The 23,325-nt window shown below is 50.7% G+C and overlaps 1 protein-coding gene across 1 annotated transcript in view; it reads right to left on the reverse strand.

Annotated features, from left to right (window-relative positions):
* Positions 1-10,621: 10,621 nt before the first annotated feature.
* The window catches only part of LOC123834826 (ultra-long-chain fatty acid omega-hydroxylase), a 39,347-nt gene continuing 26,643 nt past the window's right edge, over positions 10,622-23,325 (reverse strand). The window contains exons 6-15 of the mRNA XM_045863854.2: positions 21,092-21,145; positions 20,853-20,980; positions 20,521-20,642; positions 16,892-17,159; positions 15,594-15,660; positions 15,354-15,483; positions 13,716-13,849; positions 12,743-12,807; positions 12,024-12,106; positions 10,622-11,638 (exon numbers count right to left, since the gene is read on the reverse strand). Coding sequence (XP_045719810.2) covers positions 11,461-11,638; positions 12,024-12,106; positions 12,743-12,807; positions 13,716-13,849; positions 15,354-15,483; positions 15,594-15,660; positions 16,892-17,159; positions 20,521-20,642; positions 20,853-20,980; positions 21,092-21,145 — 1,229 coding nt within the window. The 3' untranslated portion in view covers positions 10,622-11,460. The remainder of the gene's footprint in view (positions 11,639-12,023; positions 12,107-12,742; positions 12,808-13,715; positions 13,850-15,353; positions 15,484-15,593; positions 15,661-16,891; positions 17,160-20,520; positions 20,643-20,852; positions 20,981-21,091; positions 21,146-23,325) is intronic.

A 23,325-nucleotide genomic window follows, 5' to 3' on the forward strand; every position in this document is an offset into this window, starting at 1 on the left:
CTCTCCCCCCACCCCCGCTCCAGACAGGAACACTCTCAGCCCTGCCAGCCCCAGCCGGTCACCTTCCACACGAGCTCTACACACCTCCTCCAGCTGGTCTTTGTCCCCGGCCCCTGACCTTTGAACTGGGGGAGGCTGGGCTTGGCTGGGTCGGCCAATGGCAGCATGTCTGTCTGCCACCTCCCCACCTGGCAGCCGCCCAAGACCTGAGAACGGAGCCAGTGGGATACACAAAGAAACCAGTCCAGGGTCACACAGAACTCAACACCTCCCACGTGGGGTGGGGGGTTAGTTGAGGGATGGGCAAAGATGATTTCGGGCCCCTAAGTTAACAGCCTCCCTGCCCTTTCAAAGCTGGGGTTGTGGCAGGTAAAAACTTGCACTTGAGAGTTCAGGTGCCATGGGAACAGGATCAGGCCAGCCTCCTCCCAATACATCTCTGGGTTTCCCCTGGATGTGTGAGTCAGGAGGGCGGTTTGTACTATTTCTCAGCAGAGAATCAGGAAGCATCTGGCCTCTGGACTGCACACCTTGGCAGGAGTTCAAGTCCTGCCTCCAAGCAGACCAGGGACTCAGTTGAGACCTGACTGCTGGGGGCAGGAGCAAAGAAACGGGCCTGGCTGGGGATTATCTGCATCAGATTCAGGGAGTAAGGGGCCCAGTCTGAAGAGGGCACCTGGGGGGTGAGGAGGTAAGCCTGCAGGGAACAGGGGCCAGGAGAGGGCGGGGCCCAGACAGAGGAAGCAGAGCTGGGAGACCCTGCATGGAGTTCTGCCCCACCCTGGCTGTGACTATGGGCTGTGACAGGCCCCTGTGGGCTCAGTCTTGCCATCTGAGAAATGGGATGCCAGATGAGGACCTGAGAGGGGGCACATCTTGTCCAGATCCTGTCCTGAATTTCCCTGTGATGTGATCTCAGCCCCTCATGAGGTCTTCTCATGTCAGTCTCTAAGATGAGGGTGAGTTTGAAGGATGGACCTGCTGAGCAAGAGAACTGGAACAGACATTTTTCCTGCAATGACAGGATGCTGGGGAAATGCATTTCCTCTCCCGGACCCACACGTTCCTTCTAGCCCCGCCTGATCCAGCCGCAGGTGGCTGCTTGAAGTCCTCAGCAAGTTGAGAGACACTGCCTTAGATACTCCTCCTCTGCGGCCAGATGGGTCTGAGGAAGAGCAGGAAGAAAGAGGGGGAAAGAAAGGTCCAGGGAGGCGCACTAACTCCTTGAGCCATACAGCGAAGTCATTCAACTTGACAGCAGAGGTGAATCCTGGCACATATTGGGTGCTCATTAACATTCGGGGAAGAAAGGGACTTTCATAGCCATGAGCTCTAAGAACTGACCTCTCAAAATGGGGTCCTCAGCCCATGAGCACTGGCATTCCCAGGAGCTTCTTAGAAATGCCGAATCTCAGGCTCTAACCCAGACCCACAAAGGGGGTGGCGATAATTTTTTTCTGCCATTGTCCCCAGCAAGGGGGACTGGTCTGGGACTACGTACCCAATAGTGTGCAGGAGAGGTTGTGCCGTGCCAGTTATGGGCGAGAGAGGGCCGGCAGCCCAGGCTGACACAGGCCCTTGGAACACATCTCCAGCTGCCATGCTGTGAGGAAGCCCAAGCCCTGCGGAAGGGCCTCACTCTTGTGCAGCTCTGATCAACAGCCCCAGCTGATTTCCCAGCAAACCACGCGTATCAACTGCCAGCCACGTGAAGGAGCCATCTGGACATTCCAGCCCAGTTGAGCCTCCAGATAACCACAGCCCCAGATGATATCTCATGGTGCAGAACCATCCGCCTGAGCCCAGTTGACGTGCAGAGTCACAAGAGAAAATAAAACGGTCATTGCTTTAATCCACTAAGTTTTGGGGGCTGTTAAACAGTGATAGATCATTGGTATACCAAGTGAATCAGAATTCATGTTTTCGCCAGATCGCCAGAGATTCGTGTGCATATCAAAGTTTGAGACGTACTGCTTTAAGTGACCTGGGTCAGGCACCTGGGTGACTCAGTCTGTTAGGCATCTGCCTTTGGCTCAGGTCATGATCTCAGGGTCCTGGGATCGAGTCCTGCTTCTCCCTCTCCCTCTGCCCTTCCCTCCCACCCCCCGTCGTGCTCTCTCTCTATATATCTAAAATAAGTAAATAAAATGTTTTTAAAAAAAGAAAAAAGAGACCTGAGTCAGGCTCTGCAACATACCTTAGGAAACTTACCCTGTCTGTCCCTCAGTTTTTTTATTTGTCAAATGAGGAGAAAAAAAATCTATCTTTGCCAGGGCTGAGTGTTTATTGAACACCTACCATGTGCTGGGAGTATTCTAGATGGTTGGGATGCAGCAATGAGCATGGTGGACACTGTCCCTGCTGTCAAGGGGTTCACATCTAGTGGGGAGACAGTCAATGATCAATTGAATAAATGATGAAGAATGTATCGGACAGTGATTACAATATGAGGGCTTCCAGGAGGAGGTGGCCTTTGAGTCACAGCCAGGGTGGGGCAGAACTCCATGCAGGGTCTCCCAGCTCTGCTTCCTCTGTCTGGGCCCCGCCCTCTCCTGGCCCCTGTTCCCTGCAGGCTTACCTCCTCACCCCCCAGGTGCCCTCTTCAGACTGGACCCCTTACTCCCTGAATCTGATGCAGGTAATCCCCAGCCAGGCCCGTTTCTTTGCTCCTGCCCCCAGCAGTCAGGTCTCCGGTTACAAGGAAAGAACCAACCCCCAGCCAGCCAGATTCTGGCTGGGGGAGGCAGGACTTGAACTCCTGAATGAAGTGCCAGGGTCAGTGGGAATTGTTGTTGAAAGGGCCCCACAGTCATGGGGTAATATGCCCAGCCCTGGGCACAAGTGAGTGTGTCCTTATTTCTTCGATACCTGCACCCTGATCACAGCCAACGTGTCCTTCAATGAAGCAGCCAAGGTGGCAAAATTTGGTCCGATATTCAATACAGAAACAGGTATTGAAGACTGCTTCACCACATCTGAGAACTCAGACCCCCAAAGCCTCTGTGGCCATGGGAGGACAAAATCCATCCATCAGGGACTCCACACTCTCTGGATCAGGAGACAGGAGGCAGAAAGGGAGTAAGAGACCCAGTGTGGGAGGCAGGAAGCCTCAATTGGGACCTTCTTTGCTGAGTTAGAGGAGGCTGGACATCCATTTCTCATCCAACAAGGAATGTCCCAGCTGCCAAATCACACAATTTGGCTTATGGAATGTCCCCTAGCCAGTGCTGGAGGGAGGACGGCCACACACTGAGAGGCAGAGGCTGATCCTTCTCCAGAGCCAGGCAGTGGACAAGCATGTGTCAGACCAGAGGTGGCAGTCACTCTGTGAGTCACCAGCCTCAGGTACGGCCCGTCACACCCTGAGCCTCAGTCTTCACGTCTATAAAATGGGCTTGATAAAACCTCACAGAGGACTGCAAGCCTTCTGTCAGACACAGGCAGAGAGGACAGGAGAAAGTACAACTCTAAGTGATATGTGAATAATGGTTTCATCTATATATACAACTTACGGGTGTGCATAGGGCTCTGTGTGTGCACATGTTTGCATATGCATTGAAAAAATTCCAGAAGCATCCACACATCCAAGTGGAATTGGAGAAAGTAGAATTGGAGTGTTTACCCTTCTAACTTGCTACTTGTCTCCGATTCTTTCTCTCTCCCTCACTGAACTGCTATCACTTTTATCACGAAAATACTAAAGGATTTGGCACAGGATGGGGGAGGGGTGGCACGTAGTTGGTGCATAAAACAGAAGAGCAGCTTTTCTTTTGTGTCACCATGAAGACACACCTCCCAGGAGTCAGACTGGGGTCTCTGTAGAGCAAGCATGCAGGCTGCCTGGTGGCTGAACTCCCTCTTTTCCTTTCCTTGGCCGTTGGGAAGGAACACTTCTGGATTCAGCACAACAGAGTTCCAATCCCAGTCCTGCTCCTCACTGGCTGTGTGATCTTAGTCAAGTCACTTGCCCTCTCTGAGCTTCATGCCCTCCTCAGTAAAATGGAGAGAGGGACTTATATTCCCAGGTGGTTCATTCTTCAACAACAAACTGCACTTGAGCACCCACTCTGTACCAGGCATGGTGCTAGGATCCTGGACCTGGGATGAACAAGACAAATGAGGTCTCTGGAGAGTGGTGCTCAGGTCTGATGGGAGAAGCCAACAGGAAATAAGACCGAGTCAGATGGTGGTGGTAATGAAGGAAATTAACACAGTGAGACATGCTAGCAAGTGACCAAGGGGGAATATTCAGACAGGACAATCAGGAAGGGCTACCTTTGAGCAGAAACCTGAATGATGGGGAGGAGTGGGCCATGAATAAACACCACCCCTTGAAGTCATGCCAGGACTGGAAAGATCTAGCCCAGGGTGGGGCACCCATGTCTGTCTTACACATGTTCATTCTTGCTTCTGTCCTCAAACGTGCTGAGACAACCAGGGCTGGTGGGGCCCCTGCAATCAGGGCAGTGGGAGCAGCGGGAAGCAGCCCCGTTGGGGAAATCTGACCAGACATTCAGCCCAGAGGGTGGCACATGATCAAGAAGTCAAAACCGAGAGGCTCCTGATGAGGGCCTGTTGAGGGCAGGACCAGGTGGCGGAGCTGCCAGATTCCCGGCCAGGGCAACAGAAGACCAAATGAACTGGCTGAGGAGGCAGAAAGCCTAGAGGAAAACTCAAGAAAAGTTCAGAGGGCACGAAACAGCTAGGAACAACCACAAGGGTATTTTTGTAGGCGCTGTACTCATTGATACCCTCCCTCCTCCCCCTCTTGCCCCTCCCCCTCCTGCCCCTCCTGCCCCTTCCCCTCCTTCTCCTCTCCTCCCCCTCCTTCCCCTCTTCTCCTCTCCTCCCTCTCCTCTCCCTCCTCTCCCCTCCTCCCCCTCCTGCCCCCCCTCCTGCCCCTCCTGCCCCTCCCCCTCCTTCTCCTCTCCTGCCCCTCCCCCCTTCCTCCCCCTCCTCCCTCTCCTGCCCCTCCTCCTCCCCCTCCTACCTCCTCCTTCCCCTCCCCTTCCTCTTCCTCCTTCCCCAGTCCTTCTCCTGCTCCTCTTCCTTCTCTTCTCTCTCCCTCTCTGATTATTGGGTGATGCTTGCTCACAGAAACTAGCCTGACCACCACCAACACCCCAAGCCACAGAAGGGAGACTTGGAGAAGGGACCCTGGGGAAGTGTAGCGTCCTAAAAAGAGAGCATTTGCCCCCAAGTAGTAGATTACGGATGGCGGCAGTGAACTCTTTGCTAGCCCTTCCCTTGAGAGGTTGTGATGATTAGTTTTTTCTGTCAGATGGACTAGGCTACGGTACCCACTGTTTACTTAAACACTTATTAGGTGTTTCGGTGAGGTGTTTTGTACATGGAGTTAACACCTACAATCGGTTGACTTTAAGTAAAGGAGTAAATCACACCACGTCAATGTAAATGGGCCTCATGCAGCCAGTTGAAAGGTCTTAAGAGCAAAAATTGAGGTTTCCCAGAGAAGAAATTCTGCCCTGAGACCACAACATCTACTCCTGCCTGAGTTTTCAGCCTGCTGGCCTGCTGGCCTACAGATTTCAGACTGGCCACCTCCCCAGTCGCATGAGCCAATGGCTTAAGATAAATCTTCATATGTACATATATGTGTGTATATTTTTATCTTAAGATATATATATATCTTAAAAGAAATAAATCTTAAGATAGAAATTTATATATAATCTTTATATCACATACAAATCTTAGGATAAATACACAGTATATAGATAGATGATAGTTGTAGATGGATGGATGGATGGATGGATGGATGGATAGATGAGAGATGACAGATAGATAGATAGATGATAGATAGATAGATAGATGATAGATAGATGATAGATAGATAGATGATAGATAGATAGATGATAGATAGATAGATAGATAGATAGATAGATAGATAGATGATAGATAATGAATAGGTGATAGAGCTCGATGCTATTAGTTCTGTTTCCCTGGAGAACCCTGGCTGATACAGAGGTAAAGTATCATTCCTTTCTCCTTGAACCCCGGGCTGTCCTCTGTGACTCCGGGGACTTGCAAATCTAGGTTGTAGGAAGCCTTGTGACTTTCTTCTAGCCCCTTGGAACACACCTGCTTGGATTTAGCTGCCATGTTAAGAGGAAGCCCAGGCAACTCCCTGGAGAGGCCCCACATTGAGAGTAACTAAGGACCCCAGCCAACAGCCAGCATATTCCAAATTGCCAGCCACGAGAGTGAGCCACCTTGGATGTGGATCTTCTAGCCTCAGAAGAGCTGCCCCAGCTGACACCTCATTGAGTAGAGAGAACTGCCCCAGTTTTCTGCCCAAATCATAGCGAGCAAACTAAAGTTGGCCAGTTTAAGCTACTAAACTTCCTGGCTGTTCGTTATACAATAACGACTAACTAGAACAAATACATTTCCTAACATTGGGAATCCTTTTAAAAAATGGTCATGTGTGCAAAAATGTTTGTATGTACATTGAAAAATGTTCACATATGCAATTTTTTTCAAACTGAAAAAAAAAATCACACCAAACTGCTGGGCTGGGGGTAGAGAGCAGAAGCCACCATGGGAAAATTTCCTTTTTAAATGTCTATACTTGCATAAACAAAAGCATGATTCCATTTCTACACTTGCATTTTTTTTTTTTACCTCAAGCCAATGTAATATTTGGAAAGAGAGGATTTAAATGAATAAAGTACTTATAACAACCCACCCTGGCTTACAGTCAGTACCAGGAATGTGTTTGCCATTATTTCCATTATTTTATAAGAGAACGAGGACATGAGCACCAGCCAGGAGCCTTGGGTGTCTCTGGTGCACATATCAGGGACTTTACTGGTTGTGAATGCCACCCCCCCGCAATTCATTCCCTTGGTCCTTAGCAAGGAGGAAGCTCTCGGGGGGAGCAAGTGCCAGGGTCAGATGGCCCATGGTCAAAGCTCATCTTTGCCACTCTCCAGCTGTGTGACCTTGGGCAAGTGACTTGCCCTGTCTGAGCCTCAGGTTCCTTCTTCGTAAAAAATGGCATAGTAATAGGCTTGTGGGGATTGGAGGAGTGACTTGTGTGTCTTGGTTTTGTTTTTCCCAGAAGTAGACTCTAATGCAAGGCTTCGAGTACAAAAACAAAAACTGTATTCGGAGACAGGAATTCAACTGCAAATTGTTCCTTTGGGAAGTGACCCCAGGAGATACCAGTAGGGCAGTGTGACTGAGTGAGAGAGAGAAGAGAAGGCAGCAGGGAAACGGGGCTTTGTCAAGGAAGTTCCCACTTGGGGCAGCTGGGGCTCAGTCCCTCTGGGGATCTCTGGGAGACAGCAGAGAACAGGCACCCACCAGTCGTTACTCAGGGCCACTGCCAAGGGCATTATTTCTCCAGAATGTCCTACCAGCTGCAACAGGGTGCAGTTTGGACAGTGGCCTGATGTGGACACTTACAGTTGTTCAGTGAGTGAGGTTCTCCCTCCTGTCTTCCCAATACACCCACACACAGTCTCACCCCCACACTCACACTCATAGATACATGTATACTCACAAACGCACACATGTGTGCACACACACAATCTCATGCACACATGTACTCACACAGTGCACCCACATTCCACAATTGCACACGTACACACACTCACATGCACGTATGGTCACTCACGTGCATACATCCACACACTTACTCACACACATGTGCACATACCCAAACATACAGTCACACGCACACACCCTCATACACACGTTGGACTAATGGAGACCAGACGCCGTAGAGCTTGTTGTCCCTCAACCGTCCAGCAGAGGGAGCCTCCGACACACTCAGGAGAGGAAGGAGACCCACAGCAACCAGTGACTGGCCCAGGCCTGCCTGTGTCTGAAGAATCGGACACGCAGATGCAGCAGGTCCCGGGGATCCACAGGCCCCATGCCTCCCCTCCTCCCTCCCTCATTCACTCACCATCACCGACCTTAGCGGAAAGTTAATATGCATGAGAAGCATGATGAAAAATCCACCTGGCAAAGGAGAACCGAGGTGCAGAAAGGGCCAGTCACGTGCCCAAGGCCACCGCTAGAAAGGGGGCAGAGCGGGGGTTTGAACCCACATATGTCGCCTCCCAAGACCAAGTTTGTTTTGCTGGAGGATGAGTGGCCTCAGACGGGGGATTCCGCGGCCGACGATCCCAGCACACGCCACCCGGGGGCGCCGCAGGACACACACCGCTGTGGCCTCCAGCACCACTCCTCCTGGCTTTGACTTCTCTCCACGCCCCCGCACCCACCCCGCTCCACCCACGCCTGCCGACACCCCCTTATAGGCAAAGCGAGGCGAGGGTCCCAGACCAGCACTAGAAGCCTGGGGGGGTAAGCCACCCCTCTGAGGCCACGCTATGAGGACACTGTCGTTGGACCTTGGGTGAATCATCTCACTCTAGGGAACTTCGTTTCCACCTCCACTAAACGAGATAATGACAGTACCCATCTCATAATAACAGTACCCGTGAGAATTACGTGCGAATATTTGGAGGGCACAAAGGAAGCTCTCAACCAACTTTAAATCTCATTATGGTTATATCAGCTTTGGAGACCTGGAGACCCGGAAGGCTTGGTCCTGAAACCCCTCCATCTTGGACGCACACGGGCGTACATGGGAGAGCGCGCGCGCGCGCACACACACACACACACACAGGGATTGCACTAGTCTTGGGGCTTTTTAAACAATCACCTAAGTGCTGAGGTATTCCAAATGTATATCACCAGCCCGGAACTCCCTCCCGAATTCAAGACCTGCCTATCCAACAGCCCACTTGACATCTCCAACTCCTCCTGGCCTAAACTGACATGCTGATCTCAGTCCCTCACCGCCCCCCCCCAAAAAAAACCTTTACTCTATTAAGCATTCTCCATCTCAAGGTGTCACTTCTATCTTTCCAGGGGCTCAGACCCAAACCCAGGGTCCTCCCTTTCTCCTGAATCCCTCATTCAAAGTATCAGCAAACCTGCCAGCTCTACCTTCATAAAGCACCCTGTCATCAGAATCCAAGCACCTGTCTTTGCTCTACAGCCCCCAGCTTGCTTGGAGTCATTGTCATCTCTCACCTGGACAAATCTGGTCACCCCATCTGATCTCCCTAGTCCCGTCTTCACTTCACAGCCTCTATTCAACATAGCAACCAAAGACTGTATGACAAATTTTGTCCCTCCTCTGCCCAGAACCCTCCATGGCTCCCTATTTCTGTCACAGTAAAATCAGTGGACTCCAAGGCTCTGTGTAACCTGCTCCTATCCCCTGCCTGCCCTCATCTCTTTCCATGCTCCTCCTGCAGCCACACTGATCTCCTCAATGCCCCCTAAACACCCCAAGCTTGTTCCTACCTCAGGGCCTTTGCACTGTTTCTCTCTACCTCGAACATTCTTCTCCCAAATATCCACATGGCTCCTGCCCTGTCCTATCTAAAGTCTTTGTTGAAGTGACCCCTTCTCAGTGAGGGTTTCACTGACGATTGAACAACTTCTCTCCCCACCAGCATTACTGAACACCCCCCAACACTTACCCAGCTCAATTTTTTCATAGCACTTATCACTTCTCTCACACAGGCCAATGAAGTCACCCCATCTGGTCTCCCTAATCTGACCCTTGCTTTTCCACTTAGCAGCCAAAAGAATACTATAAAGACCAAATGACAAATCTTTTGCTCTGCTCAGAACCCTCCCATGGCTCCCCATTTCTGTCACAATAAAAGTCAAAATCCTCCAAGGCCCTGTGTGAATTTACTTTCTTTGCTTATTTTTTATTCATCATCTGTTAACCCCCCCCCCCACCCCTGCAGCAAATGTTAATTATGTAAGGGCTCAAATATGGCCTGGCTCACAGTAGATGCTCAATAAATATTTGATGAATTAATACAATTATTGTAGATACCATCACCGCCCCATCTTCTGTATCATCATGTCAGGGACTATGCTGTCATCAGTTCCCCCAGTCAGAGGCCTGGGAATCACCCTCACCTCCTCCCTCACCTCAGCCCCCGCGGCTAGATGGTCACCCCTCCTGTCCTGCAGACCTCAGTCTCCCTCTTCCCCAGATTTCCAGTTCCCAGTGCCCCCCCTTCCGAGCCACCTCCCTGCCAGCCCACATCTGACCATGTCCTGTCCTGCCCCCTACTCATATACCCTTTATAGCTCCCTACTGCCCTCAGAATAAGTGAGATGTGGCCCGCAGTTCCTGGCAGTTGGCCCCTGACCAACTTTCCTCCATTCTGCCCCCCTGCCCAGATCCAGCCACCCTGGAGTGGTGTTCCTCGAGAACACCACACTCTCCCTCACCTGGGGACTTTTGCAGATGCTGTTCCTCCCGCCTGACATGCTCTTCTCTCCCTTGTCACCACTCAGCTTGTACCCTCACTTCAGCATCGGAGAAGCTCTCCCTGAGCCACCCCCTGTTGTGTTCGCAGAGCACCAGGGCTTCTCATTCGGAGCACTTGTCGTGGATTATAAATAAACTTACATGTGGAATTATTTGTACAACATCTGTCCCCTGTTCTCCCGAGGGCAGGAATTGGGCCCAGCTGTGCTCTTGGCCCAGTGCCAATGAACACTTAATTAATATGTGGTCTGTTGATGAGGTAAATGAATGCACAAACTGTCCCAAAAAGCCTGAGTTTATGTCTGAGGGCAAACAGCTTCCCAGCCTCCTAGCCCATAGCTTCCCTCACGTACCTCCCAACAGCCCAGGGACCTTCATTTCCTTCCTGGGCCCCAACGGAAGTGTCTGGCTGAGCTAGGGGGTGAACGATGGGGGACGTCTGCATCCCTTGCTTTTATTCTACAAAAATCAGGACACTCAGCGAAGGGCCTTTCAGCAAGGGAGGAAGGAAGGGGCTTGTGAGGGAGGGTCTAGATTTACAAACAGCAGAAGCACACATCCTGAGCCCTGGGATGCAGCCAGATGCCAGAGGAGTTCGCCCAAATGAGCTAGGAGCCTCAAGAAGGTGATGTCCGGGCTCAGGGCTCTAAATTCGGGCTCTAGCTCCCAAGTCCTCAACTTGGAAGGCAGCCGGAATCCACGGGGGTACTGGTCCCGAATCCCAGAGGCCTTAGGTGTTGGGTCTTAAGTCCTTGGGTGGCTGGCTGGATGGGGCCTGAGGCCCTGAATGCTCTGGATCCTGGGAGGGGTCTGGGCCCAAGATTTGGCCAAGCCTGATCCTTCAAGCAGGAGAGCCGGAACGGGCCCTCAGGGGACAGGACCTGGACCTCAAGGGGCGGGACCAGACCGCCAGGAGGCGGAGCCTTGTCGTGAGGGGCGTGGCTTGCACCGTCAGGCTTCTCCACGGAGGAGCTGGTCCTCTGGGAACCGAACGTGAACTTCGAGGGGTGTGGTTTCTGCCCTCAGGATCTTGGGGGCGGGGCCTGGGCCCTCGGGGGCGGGGCCTGGGCCTCTCCGGGCGGGGCTTGGGCCCCCGGAGTTCCGCAGGGAAGCGCCAGCGCTCAGGCCCGCGGAGGCAGCGGCTCCACGTTGAGCCAGATGCCGTTCTCCGTGCGCAGGATGAGCTCGGGCTTCCGCCGCACCTTGCGCGTTCGGTCCACGCTCAGGCGGAAGCGCAGCAGCGTCAGCGCCACGGCCACGCGCATCTCAGCCATGGCAAAGCTCTGTCCGATGCAGTTCCTAGAGGAAGGGGCACCGGGGTGGGGCTCAGCTCAGCGGCTGTGTTAGCCAGGAAGGGGGGAGTCCCGGGGTAAATGACCTCCCCCTCTGAGCCTCAGTTCCCTCCTCTGTAAAATGGGGGCAGCGGCATCAGAGTCGTTGGGAGCATATGAGCCCAGAACTCAGGGCCTGGCACACAGTAGTTGCTCAATACCCAGGGATACTATCACAGAGTCTGATTAGGGGACATCCTGGTACACTGAAAGCATGAAGAGGGTGCCGGGTTGGCAGAAAGCACATCTGGGTGGGAGGTGGTCTCTGCTCCTGATCGGCACATCCCTGACCTTCCACTGGCCTCGGTGACCCTCCTATGCTTGGCTTGGACTGAGGGAAATAGAAGAGTTACCTGGGTCCTGCGGAGAATGGCACGTAGGCCAGTGGGGAGCGCTGCTGTGGGTTGTCCGGGTCAAAGCGATAGGGGTTGTACACCTAGGCAGGATTAGCCTGGGGGTGAGTCTGGGGGCCTGGCCCAGTCATCACAGCTTGGCCCCCATCCTTCGGCTGGACAGAGAGAACCTCACTACAATCCAGCCACACCCTCTTCTTTCTGTTGTTCAAGCATGCCAGGCTCATTACAACCACCGGGCCTTTGCACTTCTTGTCTCCTCTGCCTGGAACAGGCTTCTCCCTGCTCTTCACACTTTTCAGGTCTCAGCTCAAATATCTCTTCCTCCCCAACGCCTTTCTTCACCACTTGAGCTAAAGTGCCCCCCACCCCACTCCAGTTTTTATTTCCTCTGTGCATGTATCAATAACAACAATGATAGATTTTGCTTATTTTCTTCCCCTGAACTTAAACCATGAGCTCCATGAGGGCAAAGGCAGTAACTTCCTCTGTCCTCAGTGCCCAGCACAGAGGCTGGCACACAGGAGGTGTTCAATAAATATTTGTGGACCTAATGAATCAACAGTGAGTGAATGGATGGGGGAGGGGCACTCAAGCTCCCTACCCAGCCAGGCCATCTGGGTCCCTGGGGAGCAGAGTAGGGAGGCCTCACCACCCCAGGACCACCCCTTCTGAGGAGGAAGAAGCTGAGGGAATGGAGAATTGAGGCAGGGGCTCACCTTGGAGTCAGGCCACACGGTGGGGTTGTGGTGGGTCCCATAGATGCTGACCAGGCAGATAATTCCTGTCGGGAGGGTGGGGTCAGTGGGGCCATTGGAGCTGAGGGGAACCAGGGCCTTCTCTGAAGACCTCCTCCTTCCCTGCTCTTCCTGGAGCCATGCTGTTCCCATGAGCCATCTGCTACTCTTTCCTGCCCATCCTTCTCTGAAAAATTCTGCTGCTGTGTCCACTCCGCTGCTGCTCCCTAAAGGGTTCCCGTCACCTTTCTAGCTGCCATGCTGGCCACACAGGGATCTTTCTCACTCACATATCTGACATTGTTCCTCCTCAGCTCAAATACCTCCCTTGGCTCCCTACTATCCTGAAGATCAAGTTCAAATGCCTCAACCTAGCATTCAAGGTCTTTCACTACCTGCACCCTGAGACTCTGCTCCATAAATATGCTCTCTCTTTCACTTTCAACCTCCAAGGCTCATCGCTCATGTTGCCTCTTCTAAGCAGCCCTCCCTGCATTTCACCCCAGATGAAGTCATTGCTCCTTATTTTGGGCTGTTCCAGCCCCTGTTCCTCCCTTTAGCCCATCCTTAACCCCATGTGACTGGGATGTCTGTGCCCTGCTGTGTCTCCCTCAGACTGGGTGGTACTCAAGGCCTGGGTCTGGGAACGAGGCCTCTCTAGATCTCCAGCATCACTTGGGCTTAGTCTCCAAGGGGTATCTGGCAACTGAATGAAACCGTCCCTCCCCTACCTGCACCCTCCTGGGGCCCATGCTGCCACACCCACTCTTGCCTTTCCACCTGAACTCACCCATCTCTGTCTACCCCCTACACAGCTGGGTCTCCTCCCTCCTCCCAGAAGCAAGAGCCTCACAGAGAGTTGCCCCATCTACAGGGAGGGTGCACCTGGGGCAGGCATGACCAGGCCCCCCTAGGCAGCAGAGCAGCCCAGCGGCCGGGTGGACATCATGGGCACCTTTGGGGATGATGCGCCCATCTGGAAGCTTGATGTCCTCCGTGCAGCGGCGGGAGACCAAGGTCACTGGCGGGAACTGGCGTAGGCTTTCCTTGATGCACATGGTGGTGAAGGGCAGCTGAGTCAGGTCATCCCTGGGAAGCATGGAACATGGAATGGTGGGTGACTTGGGGCCAGGCCACAGCAACAAATAACCCCTTCCCCAAACACACGCACAAACACACACATGCCCATGCACATGCACATGCATTCAGAAGCAACCAGACAGGAAACCAGTCCAGGATCTCAAACTTGCCCCAACTTCCCGCATTTGTAGTTGGGGCATGCTCATATCACTAATCCTCAGCGTGCAAAATATCTGACCCGCAACCAATCAGAGCAGCACCAGCAGGCTTCTGCACGCCCAGCATTAACCCTTTAACTGATGAATAATGTCAGAGGACAGCTGGGAGGGGTGCCAGGATAGGCAGGGGGGCCCGGGGCCGCAGCAGTTTACCTGCCTGTATGGATCAATTTCAGTATTTAAAAACCCATACATCCTCTCCTTATGCTATTATTAACTTTGTTCCATTGGACTCCAGGGCTCCAAATTGGATGAATTATAACCCTTGGTCCATGATCTGGATCATTTTCTTTCTCTTTCAAAGAAATTTTATGTCGCTACCTTAAAGGGCAAACAGCATGCCTGGGATAAAAGTACCCATAACATAGACACCACTGGGAAAACAGAAGAGTTATTAAATTCTAGCTAGTCCTCAGAAACTGAGCCATCTTATCCCTTCATTAAAAAGGCAGATTCAGGGGACGCCTGGGTAGTTCAGTTGGTTAAGCATCTGCCTTCAGCTCACGTCATGATCCCAGGGTCCTGGGATCCAATCCCTCATCGGGCTCCTTGCTCAGCAGGGAGCCTGCTTCTCCCTCTGCCTGCCCCTCCCCTTGCTTGTGCTCTCTCTTTCTCTGATAAATAAATAAAATCTTTTTTAAAAGGCGGGGGGGGCAGATTCGCAAGGAGTTCAAGATACAACGGCATCCAACTGAGAGTGTCTTTCTAATATCAAAATCTAAAAGGTGGACACTGAACAGAAAAGAGTTTTCTTTCTCAGTGTTGGATGCTATGTATTCCTGTGTTTCCTTTGAGACACCCAGAATCAGCTCTACATGGCACGTATCTAAAGTAAATTGGATTATTTTTCCCAATTCTTCACTCCCCCCCCACCCCACACCTGTGTTTGAATTATACACCCCGTGCGCTCTGTATGTGATTCTGCAGTGTCTTCTGCTCAGGTGAGTGGAATGTATGTCCTGTCCCATTCATGCTGGACTTGGCCCTGTGATTTGCTTTAGCTAAATGGAATGTTACAATGCAAGTAGAGGTTTTAAACTGTGGCTCTTTGTGCTTTGGGAATCTGCCTTGAGAAGAATGTGCCCGGGGTAGCTGCTGGTTCAAGGAGAATGAGGAGACATGTGGAACAGACCTGAACCCACACATCTGTTTGGATGCCACCCCATTCAACAACACCCTGCAGGAGCAAGAGTAATATACAGGCAAGAGCAAGAAATGTGTGCAGACCAGAGCAAGAAATAAATGCGAGCTCTAGACTCAACCTGCTGCTACCATCCCCCCGACCCCAAACCGACCACTCCAGCTCTTCCAGCTCCCGGCCTTTCATGACTTCCTGGATCTCTTCCCGGCACTTCTCCTGGTACTCTGGATACTTGGCCAAGTTGAAGAGCACCCACGAGAGCCCACTGGATGTTGTGTCGTGACCTGGAGGCAGAGGAGGAGTTCAAATAGAGGCTGCCTGAAGACAGCGAAGATGCAATTTTCAGACAACGGGGCCCCGCCTGGCCTCTCCCAGCCTCACCCCACGTCCTCACCTTCAAACATAAAGGTGTCCGCCTCAGCTCGGATGTCCTCATCGGACAGTTCCTTCCCATCTTCATCCTGGGATGAGCCGGAGAGGACACTCAGCCCACTTCATCCCACCCTCCACATCCCAAGGCTCCTCTGAAGTCAAGGTATCAGCCCCTCTCTCAAGCCAAGCTGTAGGGGGAAGGATTCCAGGCAGACAGAGGTATGTAGCTTGTCTAAGAAAGATGGAAAGCGGGGTGCCTGGGGGGCTCAGATGGTTAAGCATCTGCCTTCGGCTCAGGTCATGATCCCAGGTCCTGGGATCGAACCCCGCATTGGGCTCCCTGCTCAGCGAGGAGCCTGCTTCTCCCTCTCCCTCTGCCTCTCTCCCTGCTCATGCTCTCTCTCTCTCTGTATCTCTGTGTCTCAAATGAATAAATAAAATCTTCAAAAAAAAAAAAAGAAAGAAAGATGGAAAGTGGGAGGGAGAGTGAAAGGCGAAGGGAAGAAGGGAGTTTGTGTTTCTTGAGCAGCTACTAACACCAGAGAGCCTGCTGGATGCCCAGCCACGATCTGCAATCACACCTCGTGACCATCATGTCATAAATGGGGAAACTGAGGCTCAGAGGGGAGAGTCAGATGCCTAAGGTCAAGCATCCACTAAGCTGCAGGGCCAGAACTGGAACGCAGGACTGTCTGAATCCAGAACCCAAGCACTGCTCAGAAATTCCACAGAAGCAATGTCTGCAACTGCCACATTTCTTCAAAGTCTTGTTATTTCATCATCATAAGTCTGGTGGGCAACATTGCACCCCCGCCCCCGCCTCCAGAACGCATATGGTGAAGTCCTAACACCCCAGGAACTCAGAATGTGACCGTATTTGGAGACAGGGCCTTTAGAGAGGTAATTCAATTATAATGAGGTCCTTAGGGTGGGCCCTAGCCCCACATGACTGGTGTCCTTAGAAGAAGAGGAAATTTACACAGAGTCACAAGCAGAGGGAAGACAATGTGAAGACACGTGAGAAGGCACCATCTACAAGCCAGGGAGAGAGGCCTCAGAAGAAGCCGACCTGGTCAACACCCTGACCTCAGACTTCCAGTCTCCAGAACCTTGAGAAAATTAATTTGTGGTTTAACTCCCCCAGTCTGGAGCACTTTGTTATGGCAACCCTAGCAAACTAAAACAGTAAGTCTTACGCGTGCTGCACCTGCCTGCATCCCAGATCTATGTTACTTTGCACCTTGATCATTTTACATCATCGGTGCAATTCGCGAGGAGGCCGACCGGGGCCGGGCTCCACCCTCCAGGGCCCAGCCTCACCCGCGCCAGGAGCAGCACATCGATGAAGTCCAAGGTCTTGCCCTGCTTGCCCTTCAGCCAGGCCTCAGCCCCCTGCTGGCGGAGTGCCCGCCGCCGCTCCTGGATGACCTCCGTGGTGAAGCGGTGCACGGTGTCACAGGCCTGCCGGAATCGCCGCCCATCTGCCGTGAGGTGGTAGATGAAGTCTATGTGGTGATGCAGGCGATACTGACGCCTGACCACCAGGGCACTCAGCTCAATGATGGCCGAGATGTAATCGCTCATCTTCCTGTGGGGGAAGGGAGGGAAAAATGAAACAAGACGAAACCAGAGAGGGAGACAAACTATAAGAGACTCTTTTTTTTTTTTTTAAGATTTTATTTATTTATTTGAGAGAGAGAATGAGATAGAGCATGAAAGGGTCAGAGGGAGAAGCAGACCCCCCGCGGAGCAGGGAGCCCGATGCGGGACTCGATGCGGGACTCCAGGATCATGACCTGAGCCGAAGGCAGTTGCTCAACCGACTGAGCCACCCAGGCGCCCTATAAGAGACTCTTAATCTCAGGAAACAAACTGAGGCTTGCTGGAGTGGAGGGGCGTAGGCGGGATGGGGTGGCTGGGTGATGGACATTGGGGAGGGTATGTGCTATGGTGAGTGATGTGAATTGTGTAAGACTGATGAATCACAGACCTGTACCCCTGAAACAAATAATACATTATATGTTAAATAAATAAATAAAATAAAATAGGCCCAAAGGATTAAGACTTCCAAATAGACATAGCATCACTAAGACTAAATGCCTACAAGCCACAGAGTGGGAGAACTCCTATTCCTGATGGCGAACTTGTATCTAAAATATAGAAAGAGCTCTTAAAATGCAATAAGAGACAAATAACCCAATTTAAAAATGGGCAGAGCATATGAATAGACATTTCTCCAAAGAAGATATACAAATGGCCAAACAGCACATGAAAAGATACTTAACAACACTAGTCGCTAGGGAAATGCAAATCAAAACCACAATGAGATGCCGCTTCACCCTAACTAAGAATGGCTAGAACCAAAAAGACAGATAATTGCAAGTGTTTAAAAAAATAATAACAAGTGTTGGTAAGGGTGTGGACAAATCGGAGCCCTCACACACTCTGTATTATAGAAATATAAAATGGCACATCTACTTTGGGGAAAATGTCTAGCAGTTCCTCAAAATCTAAACAAAGATTATCACATAACCCAGCAATTCCACTCCTAGGTACAGACTTAAAAAATCAAAAACATCTGTTCACACAAACATTCATACACCAATGTTTACATAATAGACAAAAAGTGGAAACAACCCAAATGTCCATCAGTAGATGAATGAATAAACAAAATGTGGTATTATGTGGTAAATGGAATATTATTCAGCAACCTAAACAATGAAATATTGACACAGGCCACAGCATGGATGAATCTTGAAAACATGCTGACCAAACAAAACCAGACACAGAAGTCTGTATCATTCCATCAGTATGAAATTTCCATAATAGACAAATCTATGGCAGCAGAAGGAAGGTTCGCGATTGCTTACACCGGGAGAAGTGGGAAGTGGGGGTGAGTGCTAAAATGTACAGGGCTTATCTTTGGTGAAAATATTTTAAAACTGATTATGGTGATGGTCGCACAACTATGTGAATATACTAGAAACCATTGGATTGTATATTTTAAATGGGTGAATCATACGGTATGTGAATTACATCTCAGTAAAACTCTTATTGAAAAAAAAACATACAATGGGAGGGATGGGGTGGCTGGGTGATAGACATTGGGGAGGGTGTGTGCTTGGTGAGCGCTGTGAAGTGTGCAAGACTGTTGAATCACAGATCTGTACCTCTGAAGAAAATAATACATTATATGTTAAAAAAAAAAAAAAAGAAGAAGATAGCAGGAGGGGAAGAATGAAGCAGGGGAAATAAGATGGGGAGACGAACCATGAGAGATGATGGACTCTGAAAAACAAACTGAGGGTTCTAGAGGGGAGGGGTTGGGGGGATGGGTTAGCCTGGTGATGGGTATTGAGAAGGGCACGTTCTGCATGGAGCACTGGGTGTTATGCACAAACAATGAATCATGGAACACTACATCAAAAACTAATGATGTAATGTATGGGGATTAACATAACATAATAAAAAAATGCTTTTATTAAAAACAAACAAACAAACAAATAAAGGGGTGCCTGGGTGGCACAGTTGGTTAAGTATCTGACTCTTGGTTTTGGCTCAGGTCCTGATCTCAGGGTCATGAGAGCAAGCCCTGCATCAGGTCCCACACTCAGTATGGAGTCTGCTTAAGATTCTCTCTCCCTCTTCCTCTGCCCCTCCATCCCCCCTACCCCCCCTACCCTGTGCTTGCTCTCGCACTCTCTCTCTCAAATAAATAAATACATCTTAAAAAAAAAAAATGAAATAATCACTGGGACAGGTGTGCAAGGGGCTGTCCTTGGTCCTGAAGTATGCTTGTTTTCATACACTTGTCACAGTCTGTCATTTCTTGTTTATTTGTGCATGGTTACTGCCTTTCTTCCCACCAACACATAAATTCCAGAGGAGCAAGACCTTGACTATTTTGTTGACCACTGTATTCATAGTGCCTAGTCCAAGAGTGGTGCATAGTAGGCACTCAGTAAATATTTCCAGATTAATTAATTAACTAATCAATCACAAAGGCCATCTCCACCTTACCCAACTGAAGCATAACCCTACAAAGCCCAGAGTAACAAAGTCAGCAGCTTATTATTAATGACCTACTATGTGCTACAAACTTGCCATTTATGATGTCTCTTATTCGATATATACCCACTTAGACTATAAATTCCAAGGTACTAAGTTCTGTCGCTCATCACCATATTCCCAGTAGCTAACATAGTATCAGGCACATAGTAGGAACACAACAAATATCTGATGAATGAATGAATGAACCAGGACAATGGTCATCTTATTCATTCATTCAACAAATATTCATTGAGCACCTACTGTGTGCCAGGGCACTGTGGCATCATTTTATTCTTTTTTAAAGCACAAAGTGTTATTTATTTAGAGTAGGAGCATGGGGGAGGGGCATAGGGAGAGGGACAGAGAGAATCTCAAGCAGGCTCTGCAAGCACAGAGCCCAACATGGGGCTTGATCCCACAGCCCTGTATTCATGACTCAGGCGAAAATCAAGAGTCAGAAGCTTAACCGACCTAGCCACCCAAGCGCCCTGACATCATTTTATTCTTAAAACATCTCTCAGAGGGTTAAGGATTGTCATCCTTGTTTTACAAAAAAGGACACTGAGGCTCAGAAAATGGGGAGACACTTTCCAAAGGCCAAACTACTCTTCATGGAGCAATGAGGGAAACTACCTTTTATCAAGCACCTACTATATGAAAAACCATCAACTTACATTATCTCAATACTCACACCATGGCTATGGGGAAGGAATTGGGGTTCCATATTTGGAGAAGGAGATATGCTCAGAGAGGTGATGTCAGTTTTCAGAAACACACAGCCCATCAGTGGCAGAGTACCAATAGCCCCGGGATGCCTAACACCTGAGAGTTTCCTTTCTTCTCCCACCACCTTGCCCTAGAGCAATGGCCTCTATCTTCCCCAGGGAGGCCACACTCACTCCTGGCAGTTGCTGTTGTGGCTGAAGACACATTTCTGAAGACTGTCCAGGGTCATGAGGCTGACATGCTCAAACATGTCAAGGGAGACCACTGAGCCCTGTGCCAGGCGCCGCCATTTACCCTGGAAGAGAAAGAGACACATGGCAAATTGACATGGACACCGCAGACTTTAAGCCAGGCTGCCAATGACCTAGCTGCCTGCTTACCATAAGCCCACTTTATAGGGTAAAGGAAGTGAAGCTTCCTGACATCACCCAGCTTACCCATGAGTCGGAGCCTGGACCAATCTCACTCCCAGGACACCCTCTTCCCAAGAAACCTTGCGACTCACATGCATGATGTCAGTGCACTGGTTGAAGATCTTCATGTAGGGCTTCAGGATGTCGAAGTGGAAGGCAGGTGTCAGCAGGCGGCGGTGGCGGCTCCATTTGTCACCTTTGCTCAGCAGCAGCCCATCTCCTGGGCCCAGAAGACTGAGATTAGGGGCCTCTCCTATTACTCTGAAACCCTACAAGAAACCCCACTCCTCTTCCCCAAAGCCCCAGCCCACTCACCCACTCCCACACTCACCTAGCCAAGGTTTCAGGAAACCATAGAAAAGGTCATCCTTGGGGGCGATGGCAGCTATGGAGAGAGAAGAGTTGGTGGTGACTCAAAACAGAGTTCTGACCCTTGACCTCTGCTTATGACCCCCTTGGGCCTCCTCTCTGAGCTCTGACCTCCACCTCACCCCTCCAGTTCCTCCTCTATACCTGCCCCAGAAAGATCCTTATAACATGCTGATCTGAACATGAGCCTCCCCTGCTCAGACACCTCCCATGGCTCCCTATCACTCTGGTAAGAAAGTTCAAGCTCAGGCTAGCACTGAAGGCCCTGCCCCATCTTGCCCCTGTACGTCTCTCCCACCTCACCCATCAACATACACCAAATAACCCCACATGCTGGCCCTCCATCCAAACCTGTGCTCTCCATCCAGGATGGCCCTCTTCACCCTAATCACTCTTCTTTTCTGCCAACTCAGGCCATCTGAATTACACCTCCTGTGCTCTCCGTCTCCAGTCTGCCCTGCACTCTGGTCCCAGGAGGTCTTATCAGATGTTAGATCTGACCATGTCCCTTCCTACTCACACCCATTAGCCGCAACAACAGCTGCTCAGACCATTTTCAAAGTCTTGAATCATCTACCCCAGTCCAGACCTCTCTCAAAACATCTCCATCCTCCATTCTCTACATGCTCAATCTTCTAACATCACAGAATTTTCTCATCTCCTTGAAAAAGTCACATTCTCTCTCTGCTCCAGGTCTTTCTACCACATGCCCTCTCTGCCTCAAACACTCCCCCTTATCCTTCTCTGCTTGGATGCTATCCCTCCTCCACCAGTCCCTCTAGGCTGTATCCATCCAGTTACAGGCCCCTTGAGAGGAGGGACCACGTTGATCACTGATAATGTGGTTTTTAGAGAGGGAGAGAGGAAGGAGGACCAGAGGGAGAGGGAGAGACAATCTTTTTTTTAACGATTTTTGTATTTGGGAGAGAGAGAGCAGGGGAGAAGCAGAGGAAGAGGGACAAGTGGACTCCACACTGAGCACAGAGCCCAACACAGGGCTTGATCCCACAACCCTGAGATCATGACCTGAGCTAAAGTCAAGAGTCGGACAATCAACCAACTGAGCCACCCAGGCGCCCTGGGAGAGAAATCTTAAGCAGGCTCCATGCCCAGCACAGAGCCCAACGTGGGGCTCGATCTCACAACCCTGAGATCATGACCTGAGCTGAAATCAAGAATCAAATGCTTAACCAACTGAGCCACCCAGGCACTCCTAGTGTTAAATAACTTTTTTATTGAATGAACCAACCAAAGGATGAATGAATGCAAAAATGGATTGGTGGATAGATGGATGGGTGAGTGAGTGAATTCCCTTTCTGTGTTGAGCAGACTTGGGACAGAATGGACAGGGGCCCAGAAAGGAAGTACCTGAAACTCAAGTGATGTCACTTTTATCTGAGATGTGACTCAGCCACCTACACACACAGTAGCTAGGAATTGCCCAATTGTGCACACAGTCATCTGTCCACTCATCCTCCCATTCAGAACATCTCTTCTACCATCTTCCTTTACCCAACCCATGCTGGGCAATGCTGGGGACCAGAGATGGCTCAGCTCCACACCCTGCCTGGAGGAGCTCCAGGTGGGGTGAGAAAGGGAAGCAGAGGCACGCCATACAATTATCTAGAAGATAGAAGGTATGCCAGAAGCAAAGGGAGGCACAGAAAAAGGGCTGCTGGAAGTCAAGGCAGGCTTCCAGGAAGAGGCAGCATTGGAGAAGAAGGTAGAATTCTGGTCACTCCTTTACTCTCTGGGATCTGGACTCCAGCCTAGGCCCTTTGAAGGTCTTTCTGATATACAGACCTGTTCAATGGCTGTCCTATTTAAACACCTCCCATCATTCCTTAACGCCCCCAGGGTAAAACACAAGCTCATTTGCTTTGCACATAGGTGCTCTGAGTCTACCTCCTGTCTCATCGCCTACTCCTCCCCACACATCATCTTCCCTCCGGACACCCCAAGTCACCTGAACTCCCCTGGTACTTTCACACATCTGCACCTTTGTCCTGGTAGAACGCTCCACCTAAGACTCAGTCTGGCAAACTCCAAACATCCTTCAAGGCCCAGCTTCACCGACACCTCCTCCAGGAAGTCTCCCCAGCTGAACTCTTGTTCTCCCATCCTCAGGTCCTTACTCCACTTCAACTCTGACCACTTGATTCCAGGAGAGTCTGTGTCCAGGCTGCCTTTCCCATT

The sequence above is a fragment of the Mirounga angustirostris genome, unplaced genomic scaffold (assembly GCF_029215605.1).
Source record: "Mirounga angustirostris isolate CCGP_5_RB_7025 unplaced genomic scaffold, mMirAng1.0.hap1 SCAF_1, whole genome shotgun sequence".
Taxonomy (NCBI): domain Eukaryota; kingdom Metazoa; phylum Chordata; class Mammalia; order Carnivora; family Phocidae; genus Mirounga; species Mirounga angustirostris.